Source organism: Magnolia sinica, chromosome 12, assembly GCF_029962835.1.
Source record: "Magnolia sinica isolate HGM2019 chromosome 12, MsV1, whole genome shotgun sequence".
Classification (NCBI taxonomy): domain Eukaryota; kingdom Viridiplantae; phylum Streptophyta; class Magnoliopsida; order Magnoliales; family Magnoliaceae; genus Magnolia; species Magnolia sinica.
Genome location: NC_080584.1, coordinates 16,001,734 through 16,016,395, shown reverse-complemented (window position 1 = coordinate 16,016,395; position 14,662 = coordinate 16,001,734). Strand labels below are relative to the sequence as shown.

The following is a 14,662-nucleotide window of genomic DNA, read 5'->3' as shown; positions in this document are numbered from 1 at the left end:
TTCTATGTGCCCGTCTATCACTGGTCACTCTACGGTGAAAAAAAGTTCTTAACGGCATCATTGTCGCCACTGATTTTTGTGGTGTAGTTCAAGTGAGGTTTGGATCTAGCTCATTTCTTTACTCATGCTCTAAAATGATCTGGAAAAATGAACGGACGGTGTGGATATAACACATACGTTAGGTTGGGGCCGTACAAATTTTCCATGTAAACACACCACCAGGTCCACGCAATCCGCATCCGAAAAGAAGGGATTTAGTGTGGGTAGTGACGCCTCAAGCTCTCTGTACAGGTCTGTGTTGTGGCTCCATCATGATGTATGTACTCTATCCACTCCGTCCATTCATTTTACCAGCTCATTTTAGCATATATTCGAAAAACGAAGTATGTATAAACCTCAGGTGTACCACAACGTAGTAAACAGTTGTAATTGAACGCTCACCATTAAAAACATCATAGGCCCACTGTGATGCTTGTTTTCCATCCAATCTGTTCATTAGATCAAACAAGCATGGATGAATAATAATAAAAATCAGCTCCATCTAAAACTTTTGTGGCCTCAAGAAGTTTTTAACTATGAACGTTCAATCACCACTATTTCCTCTGGTATGGTCCACCTGAGATTTGGGTCTGCTGCATTTTTACAATATTGTAATAAAATGAGATGAGAAAACAGATCAACGGACTGGATATAACATAAAAACATCCCGGTGGACCCTACAATTAAGGATCCACCGAAACCCCGAACCTCCTTCCTTTTATCGCGTGGCTTCTTCCTACGCGTGCTTATAATATAAGTATACATTTCCTATGAAAACTGAAACCACCTAACCATTGTTCCATCACCCCATCCTCTCCTTTCATCCTAACCTTTTAATCCATCCAACTCTAACTCCCTCTCTCAATCTCTCTCAAACATGAGTCACTACGAACAACATCAAGGTCCACAAAGTATTTTTCATTTTTCACACTTTCTTTAAATTCATTCATGTTAACCATTATGGTTTGGCCTAGATTTTTAAAAGAATTGAGATTTTATTATAAGAGATTTTTTAATGATATTTGAATAAAAATATTTAATATCAATAACGGTGGACATAACTATTAGGATTTTTTCTATAGTACTTTGATAAAGATATTTAATAACGATAACAGTGGCATGGCAGTCAGATTTTTGTATAATATTTTTAGAAAGATATTTAATAATAATAACGGTTACTGTAATAACCAGCTATACAGCTGTTATAATATAAGCCATGAACAGCTGTAATTATTGAAATTTTTTTAATGAAAAAAAGCATCAGCCTTATATTGGTCCATTACACCCTGTAACGGGTGTTACCGAAATTAAAAGTCAATTACAATTTTTTTTTTTTTTTTTTTTTGAAATTGGGCATTAGGACTCATATTGTATAACGGTCACCTACAGTAATTGGTTTGTATACAAAGAAAGCTATTCTTGAAAATTCACTTTGTGTTAGCTATTGGAATCTTATTAGAGGAGTGGAGAGGCTCTCTCTATTTCTATCTCTTCAAAAATAATTATTTAATAAGAATTTATTTTCTAAAATTTTACAACTCATCCTAAAAATAAAAATCATAAAATGAATTAATTCTTAAAATTGATTTAATTCTACAAGACCCAAATACAAATTCACCTTCTTATTGACAGAATCCATTTTCCAAGGGCAGGCTCTTATGTAATTTTTGGTGGGATTTATGTAATTTTTGGTGCATAAATAGGTGGACGAATTTTATTTATTTCAATAAATTCTACCCTCTTTTAGTTTTTATTTTCTATTTTTAGATTTGACGCTGCTTGAGTTGACACACGATTTTAGGCCCCGATGAATCAAACATCAATATTGAGTTTTAAAACCATGATAGAATAATAGACCCATGATAATTTTATTCATGTATTGTTTGTTTAGTTTCTTTTGAATTATATCGGCTGTTGGATTAATGATCATCTCATTCTTATGACCCTTTGATTGATCAGTCTATCCGCCACCGGCCACTGCATATCCTCCGCCTGGCCAAGCCTACCCACCTCAATCATACCCTGGCACCGCATACGTTGCTGCACCACCGCCGATGGGGTACCCCACGAATGAAGGGTCTGGGTACCCCCAACAGCATGCTCCTGTGGAAACTAAGACCAGAAGTGATGGATTTTGGAAAGGATGGTAAGTATACTATAATTCCATTTTAATCGTTTCTTTAAATAATTTTTAAAAAAACTTTTTTTATTGGTGTGATCATCTAACAGGCCGTGGGCCCACCATTCGATCACCATCCTATCATTCGAGATCAGTGTGGGCCCACGACCATAATTTGTGGGTCCCACCCATTAGACCTGATCATGATCTGAACACCAATAATTTCTTATGATCTTTTCACTTATACCTTCAATTTCTTTCTCTCTCTCTCTCTCTTTTTTTCCCTTGCAGTTGTGCTGCCATATGTTGCTGTTGCGTCTTGGATGCGTGCTTTTGAGGTGGCGACCAGAGATGCGTGACTGTTTTATCTTCCTTTATTATTTATGTTTTCTGTCAATTTGATGTAAAAAAGATAAAAAGGAGGATGATGTGGTCGTTTCCTCCTGGAGATTGTATTGTTTTTAAATGCATTTATATGAGATGGTTAGTTCTAATTATTTGGAAAAACAACATTGATGGTCCATAGTTCAAAAACTTGAAACTCTGACTCGAATCAATGTGGGCCAGGTTGGGTCAACTCAAATACTTTAGTGAGTCTTTAAAACCACAACTCCATTCGGTTGGAGTGACATTTCACCATTAATCACAACTCATTCGTTGATTTTTCAACATCAGTTGGTTTGGACAGATCATTGATAGATCACATAAGTTTGGATTCATAAGCAATGACGGTTGTCCTATAATTACTCACTTTTACTACAGCTCATGTGGGTTTTCCTAACCAAGCTATTACCCATGTGTCATTTGCTCATTCTTCAACCGGCATGGAGATTCTCCTTCCATTGCTTGGGAGCTCACGGTTTCACGTTCTGTTTCACTTTTCTAACGGGTATTTTTCACCTTTTTCTCGTAGTACTACTTTGTTATCAATTATTGTATTTAGCATGACAAGGTAATTCTTCCTAATTCACAAGGAATTCCATGTGCCTGACTAATGCTACTTGAGTCAGAACATAAGTATTGCTTTTGCCAATTCATTATATAGCATTAGTGAACACGTGATAGATCCTTATCACAAGTGGACCATACCATGGAAAGCATTTGGAATAATGATGCTCACAGTTTCAACCTTTCTAAGGCCTACCATGATGTTTGTTTGCCATCCAACCTTCACAAGGTGATGCCAACTTGGATGAAGGAAAAAAAATGAATATCAGCTTGGTCCAAAACTACTATTACTCCCGAGAAGGTTCTAATGGTGGGTGTTCAATCCCTGTTGTTTCCTATAATGTGGTCCACTTTAGCTTTGGATTTGTCTCATGACCTAAATTGGGGAGCAAGAATGGAGTGGACATAACAGATCCATTATTAGAACTCCTATGCCTTTCCTAGTTGGACAAAAAATGACTAGGTTCAAAGAAATTAAAGACACAACAATAGGTGGCCAACTTGTTGATACTAATCCCTAGTAGCAAAGGCTTTGTGAGGAGCGTTGCTTGGCTAGAATAGAAAGGTCAAGTTGAAGTTTGGGAGATACTTGTTATAATGATCGGCATACCTATTATAATGATCACAAATGAAGTACCGGCATGCATTATCAAAAAAGGACCCATGCTGGCGCGCAACAATGTGGGCCTATGGAGCTTAGGATTTCGAGGTGTCCAACTTTCATGATGGAGAGCCAACCTGCTTTACCAGTTCCACACAGATTTGGTAGTGAGCAAACTTGCTCTATGGCACTCACCATGATGTATATGTTTTATCCACGCTTGTTTGGTTTTCAGCTTAATTTAGGACATGAGCCCAAAATCGAAGCATATCTAAAGCTTAATTGGACCACACCATATAAAACAGTTGGGATAATGACATCCATGGGCAAAACCTTCCTACGGCCTGGTGATTTTTATTTGTCATCTAACCTATTGGTAAGTCCACACAAACGTGGATGAAGGGAATGATCCAAAACTTCTATGGCCCACAACTTCAATTCCCCTTGTTTCATGTGGTGTGGTCTACTTAAGCTTTAGACATTCAATTTTAGGCTCATGTTTCCTATGGTGTGGTCCACCAAAGCTCGGGTTGGGCTTGGGCAGGATGTTTCAAGTTTGGTCTCGTGCTTGGGCCATACAAACCCAAACCCGATAAAATTTGGGTTGGGCTCGAGTTGAGGTCTTGGGTTGTCCAACCCAACCCAACCCAACCCAACCCGAACCCGAACCCGATCAATATATAAGATTCTTATAAATTAATTATAATTGACTATGGATCATCTGTGTTGAACGCACAAGAAATTCCAATGCCGTCGGGTTTCATATGTCCACGTCATTTCCGATGACTCAAGCTAACAAGATATACCGGATTTCTCTCTCCCAAATAGATTGCTTGATATACAATACAACTTTTAAAGAAGTAGTTATCTTATATTGTAGTTCGTTTGTTTAGAAAAAAATATTCTTTACAATAAATAACTACATGTATAATTAATAAATTTATATATATAAAAAATAAAACTTATATTGAAAATATAATAAACTAATATAATAATGAAAATATGAGCGTATATCTACCGACCATCCAGCCAACCCGACCAACCCGTCCAAACCCGCTTGGGTTGAGCTTGGGTTGAGAGTTCCCAACCCGAGGTTGGGTTTGATTGGGTTAGGGAGTTGTCGCCTCTGTCGTGACTGAGGATCCACCATGTATTCGACCCCCGCTGGAGCTACACACCGAATGAGTTCATCGTTGATGTTGTGGAATCTAAGCTATGGTAATAACCCAAAGAAATATCCTGTGAATGGACAATTAAGATTGTCTCTATCTGCAGTTGAATTAGAACATTGAAAGGAAAATTTGTAATGGCTCATATTTAAATATAAAAATCAAAGGCCAACCTTATTAAGGAAGAGTAAGTATAAAACGATAGCTTAAGAATGATACTAAATGGAATATGGACGGTTCACATCATCATAAAATCTCATAATGTGGGCCCAGTGGACGGTAACACATGATGGAATCTGAGTCGCGCCGGACGCCAAACGAACTCGAGCCAAGGTTTGTTTGTTTGACCTACTATTCGCCAAGACGAAACTCATAATTGCCAGGCTGTCGTTTTTTATGTGAGAGCGGATTTGGTGTTACCTGGGGACGCGGATTTCCTGCGAAAGCCTTTCGCAGGAAGTTCCTGCGCAAGGATGCTGCGTGGGACCCACCGAGATGTTTGTGTAAAATCCACCCCGTCCATTCGTTTTGAGAGATTATTTTAGGATGTGAGACCAAAAATTAGATGGATACAAAACTCAAGTGGGTCACACCAGAGGGAAAATTGGGAAAAGAAATTCCCACCGTTGAAACCTTCCTGGACTCCATCTTAATGTTTATACTCTCTCCAAACCGTTTATAATGTCATTCCGAATGTGATGAAGTGAAAACACCAAAAATATATCTTGATATAGAACTTTTACGGCCAAAATAATGATTCAACGGTTCTCACTGAATACCCAATGTTTCCTCTCGTGTGGCTCATATGAGTGCTATTAAATCTATTTTTTGGTCTCGCATCCTAAAATGATCTCTCAAAACGAATGGACGGGGTGGATTTTACATAAACATCTCGGTGGGTCCCACACAGCATCCTTGCGCAGGAACTTCCTGCGAAAGGCTTTCGCAGGAAACCCGCGTCCGTTACCTGGGTAACACGTTATTGGGCGTTTGCTTGACCTTGGGGCTCATATTCATGCATGTGTTGTATATCCAGATCATCCATCCGTTTTTTTAGATGATTCTAGGGGATATTTCCTAAATTGAAGCATGTGCAAATCTCAAGCGGACCATATAATAGTGATTGAATGCCTACCGTTAAAAACTTCCTGGGGGCACAAATTTTTTGGATCAAGTGGATATTTGTGTTTTCACTTAATCCATGCATGTGTGACCTTACCAACGGGCTGGATCGATGTGGAACGGGTAGTTCCATTCAAATCCGAATTCGTTCCGGATCGGGTTCAAGTTGGTCCTGATCCAATCCGATCCGATTGAATCCCATTCGAACCGATCCAATCCGAATAGGATATTTTTAGTAATATTTATTTTTTAAAATATTTTTTTATTATATTTTAAAACTTTTAAATATTTTTTAATTTTTTTCCCGGAGGAGTACGGAAGTATTTTCTTATGTGAGATGTGGGAGAGAGATTATAATCTGTAGAAAATGCCATGATTCTTCAATCGTACACGTGGCAGACCTGTACAGAAATCTAAACCGTCCGAATTTCTAATCCAACTGTGGATAGAGCACAACCCAAAAGGCACTCTAAGATTTCAATATTAACCATCTGATTTTTTCCTTTGAATCTGGACCATTTACTATTATTAATAGTACGGAAAATCCGTGCGTGCCTCGCTTATGTACCTACCGAGGTTGCTTTTCTCTGACGTTGGAGAATCGACTTGACGTGCATGAAATCTACACCTTCCATCAGGTTTACCAACCCCTTGTTTGGTTTTGGTTTTGGTTCCAAAGAAACGGGATGAATCAGCACTCAAGTGGGCCATCCCATAAATAATACCAAAACAAGTAAATTCACATGGTATGGCCCACCCGAGTTTTGAAATACAGTGATTTTTGGGCAATTCTTTTATCTCGATGAGGCAGATCAGATGTATGGATTGGATGGTGTATAAACACTCCGGTGAGCCTTACATAAATTAATTGTGGGTGTCCCATCTCAACTGTTTCATTTGGTATGGTCCACCTGAGTGTTATATAATTGGAAAATTTGGATTCGATGGTGAACATGAGGCAACGTTCCTGATGGACGGAGTGGATCTTATTAAAGTTCCACCACGTTGGCAAAATCAACCCAGCAAGTAGCCACCAAGCCGAAGCATGTCCGAACCGATCCGACTCGGTTTCCTGACCGAGTTGGACTTGGATCGGATCAGTCCAGTGAGTTTTCGGATCGGTCTGAGCCAGGCAACCCGGACTCGGTACCGGATCGGATCGGGTTCGGGTCAGGCCAATAGCATTTTGGATCAGTCTGGGTTGGACCCAATTTGATCCGACTCGGACCGATGCCCAACCCTACTTTGTATTTGGCATGCAGGATAGGTGACCCACATGGATTTTATTATTATTATTATTATTTTATATTCCAAGTATTATTCCAATTCCTCAGCTCATGCCTGACCTGACCCTTTGTACGGTCGGTCCTAGCAGGCGCTCTATGGGGTCTACTATGATGTTTTTGTTTTATCTGCCCTTGTCCATCTATTTTTACATATCAGGGCATGAGCCCCAAAGTGGACTGCACCAATGGAAGTATTGGGGATTGAGATCAAGCTAATATTTATGTTTTCCCTTCATTCCGGTCTATGTGACCTTATGAACGGGTTGAATAACAAATAAACATCATGGTGGGCCGTAGGAAGGTTTCAACGGTGGGCATCATTGTCACTACTGCTTCCTGTGATGTAGTCCACTTGAGGCTTTGATCTGCCTCCTTTTTGTGCTCATGCTCTAAAATGATTGGATAAAGCACACACATCTGGGTCCCTTAGAGCCCATGCCAGGACCGTTCATCTCTTGCTAGGTCCTAGTAGGGTATTACCCAATCCATGTGCCTTCCATACATTTTGCCAGCTCAATTAAGCCATGAGCCCAAAAATGAAGCAAATATAACACTGGAGTAGACCTAACAATAAGAAACAATGGGATTGAATGCCCACCTTGAGAAACTTGGTGGGCGTTCAATCAACATGTTTCTTGTGACGTGGTCTACTTGAGATTTGGACATACCTAGGAAACGACCGTATCATCATCCCTTTTCCTTTTTTTACATCAAAATGACAGAAAACATAATTAATAACGGAAGATAAAACAGCTACGCATCTCTCTGGTTACCACTCCAAAGCTGAAGCGGACGCTTGGCCTACTGAGTAAACCCCGTGAGGTTCACCATGATCTATGTATTTTTTCCGTTTCGTCCATCCATTTTACTTACATAATTTTATGGCTTGAACCCAAAAATGAAGCATATTTAATGTTCAAATGGACCACACCACAGGAAACACTTGAATTTAACTTCTACTATTGAAAGTTTCTTATGAGCCACAAAAGTTTTGGATCAAACTTATATTTGTTTTTTATGATTTTATGAACAGGTAGGAAGACAAATAAAGATCACTGTTGATTTTATGAACAGGTAGGAAGACAAATAAAGATCACTGTTGGGCCTAACACGGCTTCAGCTGTGGAAATCATTTTCCCCCGTTGTTTCGTTTGGTATGATTCACTTGATCTTTTCCGCGGCAGCAACATAAGGCAATCCAACTGCAAGGACCAAAAAAGGAAAAAGATAAGAAAGGAAATTCAAGATATAAGTGAAAGATCATGATCATGATCAGGTCAAACGGGTGGGACCCACAAATTGTGGTTGTGGGCCCACACTGATCTCGAACGATAGGACGCCGTGGGTAGTTCGCTGCACACCAAAAATCCATGTATGGCTAGTATGGTGAAATAAATGATCCGACGGTGATCAGATGGTGGGCCCACGGCCTGTTAGATGTTCACACCAATAAAAAAGATTTTATTTATTTATTTAAAGAAACAATTAAAATGGAATTAGAGTATACTTACCATTTTTTCCAAAATCCATCGTATCTGCTCTCTCCCACATTAACATGTTGGCGGGGGCGGGGGCAGGGGTACCCAGACCTATCATTTGTGTGGTATCCCATCAATATGCGGTGGCCGGTGGCGGATAGACTGATCAATCAAAGGGTCATAAGAATCAGATGATCATTAATCCAACGGCGGATATAATTCAAAAGAAACTAAACAAACAATACATGAATGAAATGACCATGGGTCTATTTTCCTAACATGGTTTTAAAACTCAATATTGGTGGCTGATTCATCAGGGACCAAAAACGAGTCGACTCAAGCCGAGTCGAATCTTTAGAAAAAAAATAAAAGAGAGTAGAATTTATTGAAATAAATAAACATCATCCACCTATTTATGCACCAAAAATTACAAAAATTCTCCAAAAAATTCCAAAAGCTTGATAATTTGACTCGATCGATGACTTGGGCTAGTCTAGCTGGGATCAATGAGTATTTTAAGAGCCGGCCCTTGGAAAATTGATTCATCTATTGAGAGGCGGAATTTATGTTTGGGTCTTGTAGAAATGAATCAAAGAATTTCAATTTTAAGAATTAATTCCTTTTATGATTTTCATTTTTAAGATAGGTTGTAAAATTTTAAAAAATAAATTTCCATCACATAGTTATTTTTGAAGAGAGAAAGGGACAGAGCCTCTCCACTTCAATAAGATATCAATATCCAAACACAAACTGAATTTTAAAAAAAAAAGCTTTGTAATTGAGTTTGACCTGTAATGGACTAACATAGGGCCAATGCTTACAAGTTTTTTATGGCTTATATTATAACCATTGTAAAGCTGGCCATTACTTATTAAATATCTTTATCAAAATACTATAGAAAAATCTGACCGTTATGACCACTGTTGTCATTATTAAATATATTTATCAAAACACCATTGGAAAAAAATCCTAATATCAGTAGTAAATATTTTTATTCAAATATCATTAAAAAAAATCTCTTATAACAAAATCTCAAATCTTTTAAGAATTTGCCCAAACCAGAATGATTAACATGAATGAATTTAGAGAAAGTTTGAAAAATGAAAATTACCTTGTGCGTTAAGGAGAAAGAAGAGAGACAGCGAGAAGTAGAGAGTCTACGAATTGGTAGACTGAGTGGAGATGCCTTGTTTCAACACTTTGGTCTTTGGTATCGATCCCTAGCGGGGGTGACTCTCATAGAGAGATGAGTTTATAAAAGAATTAAGGCGGTTAGTGCTAACAATAGCAGATGTGGTTGGGGAAGAATGACAGTGCTAACAATACCAGACGTGGTTGGTGGAAGAATGACAACGATAGGAGCGACCAAGACGGCGTGCCGCAATTATGTCATTTTGTACTTTCGTTAGACTCTTTTTTTTTTTTTTTTTACACGCTACCAGGTGTTGAAACTCCTGAGAGTCTACCACCGGAGGATTACTCTAGCGATTCATCACGGTGATCCAAATCGTTGCTGTGGTGGCTCTGGCAGCTTTTGAATAGGAGTGGATAATAATTTGGACAATATAAAAACATTTATGAATAATTGAATAGTTAGAAAATTTTGAATTTAAAAAATAAGAAAAGATATTTTTCTTATTCCGTCTTTTCTTTAATTTATCCTTCGTACTATTGTTTTTTAGTATTAGTTAAAATGCTCCGACATAAATAGTAATTGAATGGTTAGAAAATTTCGAATTTTGAAAATAAGGAAAATATTTTTCTTATTCCGTCTTTTCCTTAATTTATCCTTCGTACTATTATTTTTAAGTATTAGTTAAAATGTACTACTGACACAATAATAAATTACCCGGTATACACATTTACACACGCACCTAAGTGTGAACCACCGGAGTAAGAGTAAGGACCCCAGTGCGTCCTCTCACATGCACCTGATAAGGCTGCCAACTCACGTCGCGTTCATTGACCAATTAGAACCTTCCCATTTATATTCAAACACCATAGTGGGCCCCACACGTCAATTTGCGTGCGAGCATTTCTCCATGGACTAGGTCTCAAACACCGAGAGGAACATTGATATTTTGTGGACCTTAGTTTCGTTGAACTTTTGAGAAAAAAATGAACCTCCATGACATATGGTGGGCCCTAAGATAGTTATTAACTGGTTGGAAGGAAAATAACATATGGTGGGCCCTAAAAAAGTTTTTAACGGCATCATTGTCGCCACTGATTTTTGTGGTGCAGTTCAAGTGAGGTTTGAATCTAGCTCCTTCCTTTTGTCGTGTGACTTCTTCCTACGCGTTATAGCCGTCCCTCCCTAGTTTATAGGTATGCATTTCCTATAGAAACCGAAACCACCTCTCCATTGTTCCATCACCCCATCCTCTGTTTTCATCCTAACCTTTTAAACCATCCAACTGTAACTCCCTCTCTCAATCTCTCTCAAACATGAGTCACTACGAACAACACCAATGAATTTAAAGAAAAGTTTTTGACCTTATTAACTGGTTGGATGGAAAATAACATATGGTGGGCCCTAAAAAAGTTTTTAACAGCATCATTGTCGCCACTGATTTTTGTGGTGTAGTTCAAGTGAGGTTTGGATCTAGCTCATTTCTTTACTCATGCTCTAAATTGATCTGGAAAAATGAATGGACGGTGTGGATATAACACATAAGTTAGGTTGGGGCATACAAATTTTTCATGTAAACGCACCACCGGGTCCACGCAATCCACGTCCGAAGAGAAGGGATTTGGAGTGGGTAGTGACGCCTCAAGCTCTCCGTACAGGTCTGTGTTGTGGCTCCATCATGATGTATGTACTCTATCCACTCCGTCCATTCATTTTACCAGCTCATTTTAGCATATTATTCTAAAAGCGAAGTATATATAAACCTCAGGTGTACCACAACCTAGTAAACAGTTGTAATTGAACGCTCACCATTAAAAACATCATAGGCACACTGTGATGCTTGTTTTCCATCCAATCTGTTCATTAGATCAAACAAGCATGGATGAATAATAAAAAAAATATCTCCATCTAAAACTTTTAACGGTGAACATTCAATCACCACTATTTCCTCTGGTATGGTCCACCTGAGACTTGGGTCTGCTGCATTTTTACAATATTGTAATAAAATGAGATGAGAAAACAGATCAACGGACTGGATATAACATAAAAACATCCCGGTGGACCCTACAATTAGGATCCACCGACCTAGTGGTATCCACCGAAACCCCGAACCTCCTTCCTTTTATCGTGTGGCTTCTTCCTACGCGTGATAGCCGTCCCTCCACACTTATAATATGAGTATACATTTCCTATGAAAACTGAAACCACCTAACCATTTTTCCATCACCCCATCCTCTCTTTTCATCCTAATTAACCTTTTAATCCATCCAACTCTAACTGCCTCTCTCAATCTCTCTCAAACATGAGTCACTACTAACAACACCAAGGTCCACAAAGTATTTTTCATTTTTCACACTTTCTTTAAATTCATTCACGTTAACCATTATGGTTTGGCCTAGATTTTTAAAAGAGTTGAGATTTTATTATAAGAGATTTTTTAATGATATTTGAATAAAAATATTTAATATCAATAACGGTGGTCATAACTATTAGGATTTTTTCTATAGTACTTTGATAAAGATATTTAATAACGATAACAGTGGCATAACAGTCAGATTTTTGTATAATATTTTTATAAAGATATTTAATAATAATAACGGTTACTGTAATAACGAGCTATACAGCTGTTATAATATAAGCCAAGAACAGCCTGTAATTATCGAAATTTTTTTAATGAAAAAAAGCATCAGCCTTATATTGGTCCATAACACCCTGTAACGGGTGTTACCGAAATTAAAAGTCAATTACATTTTTTTTTAAAATTTATTGAAATTGGGCATTAGGACTCATATTGTATAACGGTCACTACAGTAATTGGTTTGTATACAAAGAAAGCTATTCTTGAAAATTCACTTTGTGTTTAGCTATTGGAATCTTATTAGAGGAGTGGAGAGGCTCTCTCTATTTCTCTCTCTTCAAAAATAATTATTTAATAGGAATTTATTTTCTAAAATTTTACAACTCATCCTAAAAATAAAAATCATAAAATGAATTAATTCTTAAAATTGATTCAATTCTACAAGACCCAAATACAAATTCACCTTCTTATTGACAGAATCCATTTTCCAAGGGCAGGCTCCTATGTAATTTTTGGTGGGATTTATGTAATTTTTGGTGCATAAATAGGTGGACGAATTTTATTTATTTCAATAAATTCTACCCTTTTTTATTCTTTATTTTCTATTTTTAGACTTGACGCGGCTTGAGTTGACACACGATTTTAGGCCCCGATGAATCAAACATCAATATTGAGTTTTAAAACCATGATAGAACACTAGGCACATGATTATTTTATTCATGTATTGTTTGTTTAGTTTCTTTTGAATTATATTGGCCGTTGGATTAATGATCATCTCATTCTTATGACCCTTTGATTGATCAGTCTATCCACCACCGGCCACCGCATATCCTCCGCCCGGCCAAGCCTACCCACCTCAATCATACCCTGGCACCGCATACGTGGCGGCACCACCGCCAATGGGGTACCCCACAAATGAAGGGTCTGGGTACCCCCAACAACATGTTCCTGTGGAAACTAAGAGCAGAGGTGATGGATTTTGGAAAGGATGGTAATTTGGTAAGTATACCATAATTCCATTTTAATCGTTTCTTTAAATAATAAAAAAAAAAACTTCTTTTTTTTTATTTTTTATTATTGGTGTGATCATCTAACAGGCCGTGGGCCCACCATCCGATCATTCGAGATCAGTGTGGGCCCACAACCATAATTTGTGGGTCCCACCCGTTTGACCTGATCATGATCTGGACACCAATAATTTCTTATGATCTTTTCACTTATATACCTTCAATTTCTTTTTTTTTTTTTTCCTTGCAGTTGTGCTGCCTTACGTTGCTGTTGCGTTTTGGATGCGTGCTTTTGAGGTGGCGACCAGAGATGCGTGACTGTTTTATCTTCCTTTATTGTTTATGTTTTCTGTCAATTTGATGTAAAAAAGAAAAAAGGAGGATGATATGGTCGTTTCCTCCTCGAGATTGTATTGTTTTTAAATTCATTTATATGAGATGGTTAGTTTTAATTATTTGGAACAACATCTGGCGTCCAATAAGATTGGACCATGTACCTTGATGGTCCATGGTTCAAAAACTTGAAACTCTGGCTCGAATCAATGTGGGCCAGGTTGGGTCAACTCAAATACTTTAGTGAGTCTTTAAAACCACAACTCGACTCGGTTGGAGTGACATTTCACCATTAATCACAACTCATTCGTTGATTCTTCAACATCAGCTGGTTTGGCTGGATCATTGATAGATCACCTAAGTTTGGATTCATAAGCAATGACGATTGTCCTATGATTACTCACTTTTACTACAGCTCATGTGGGTTTTCCTAACCAAGCTATTACTCATGAGTCATTTGCTCATTCTTCAACCGGCATGGATATTCTCCTTCCATTGCTTGGGAGCTCATGGTTTCACATTCTATTTCACTTTTCTAATGGGTTCTTTTCACCTTTTTCTCGTAATACTACTTTGCTATCAATTATTGTATTTAGCATGACAAGGTAATTCTTCCTAATTCACAAGGAATTCCATGTGCCCGACTAATGCTACTCGAGTTAGAACATAAATATTGCTTTCGCCAATTCATTATAGGGCATTAGTGAACACGTGATAGATCCAAATCACAAGTGGACCACACCATAGAAAGCATTTGGGATAATGACGCTCACAGTTGCAACCTTTTTAGGGCCTACCGTAATGTTTGTTTGCTATCCAACCTTCACAAGGTGATGCTAACTTGGATGAA

At 38.0% G+C, this 14,662-nt stretch overlaps 1 protein-coding gene across 3 annotated transcripts; it reads left to right on the top strand.

The window, feature by feature from the left end:
• The first annotated feature begins 830 nt into the window (after positions 1 to 830).
• Positions 831 to 13,933, top strand: LOC131221002 (protein CYSTEINE-RICH TRANSMEMBRANE MODULE 6-like). Of its 3 annotated transcripts, none has more exons than XM_058216057.1 (3): positions 831 to 950; positions 1,999 to 2,185; positions 2,450 to 2,654. In XM_058216057.1, the coding sequence occupies exons 1-3, from the start codon at positions 917 to 919 to the stop codon at positions 2,493 to 2,495; spliced, it is 267 nt and encodes an 88-aa protein (XP_058072040.1). In that variant the 5' UTR covers positions 831 to 916; the 3' UTR covers positions 2,496 to 2,654. The 3 variants fall into 3 exon arrangements, 2 of the variants coding, with proteins under 2 accessions (XP_058072040.1, XP_058072039.1); XM_058216056.1 differs by lacking the exons at positions 1,999 to 2,185; positions 2,450 to 2,654 and adding exons at positions 13,277 to 13,463; positions 13,730 to 13,933 and having other exon boundaries at positions 846 to 950; XR_009158939.1 differs by lacking the exons at positions 831 to 950; positions 1,999 to 2,185; positions 2,450 to 2,654 and adding exons at positions 12,107 to 12,230; positions 13,277 to 13,463; positions 13,730 to 13,933.
• Positions 13,934 to 14,662: the final 729 nt, after the last annotated feature.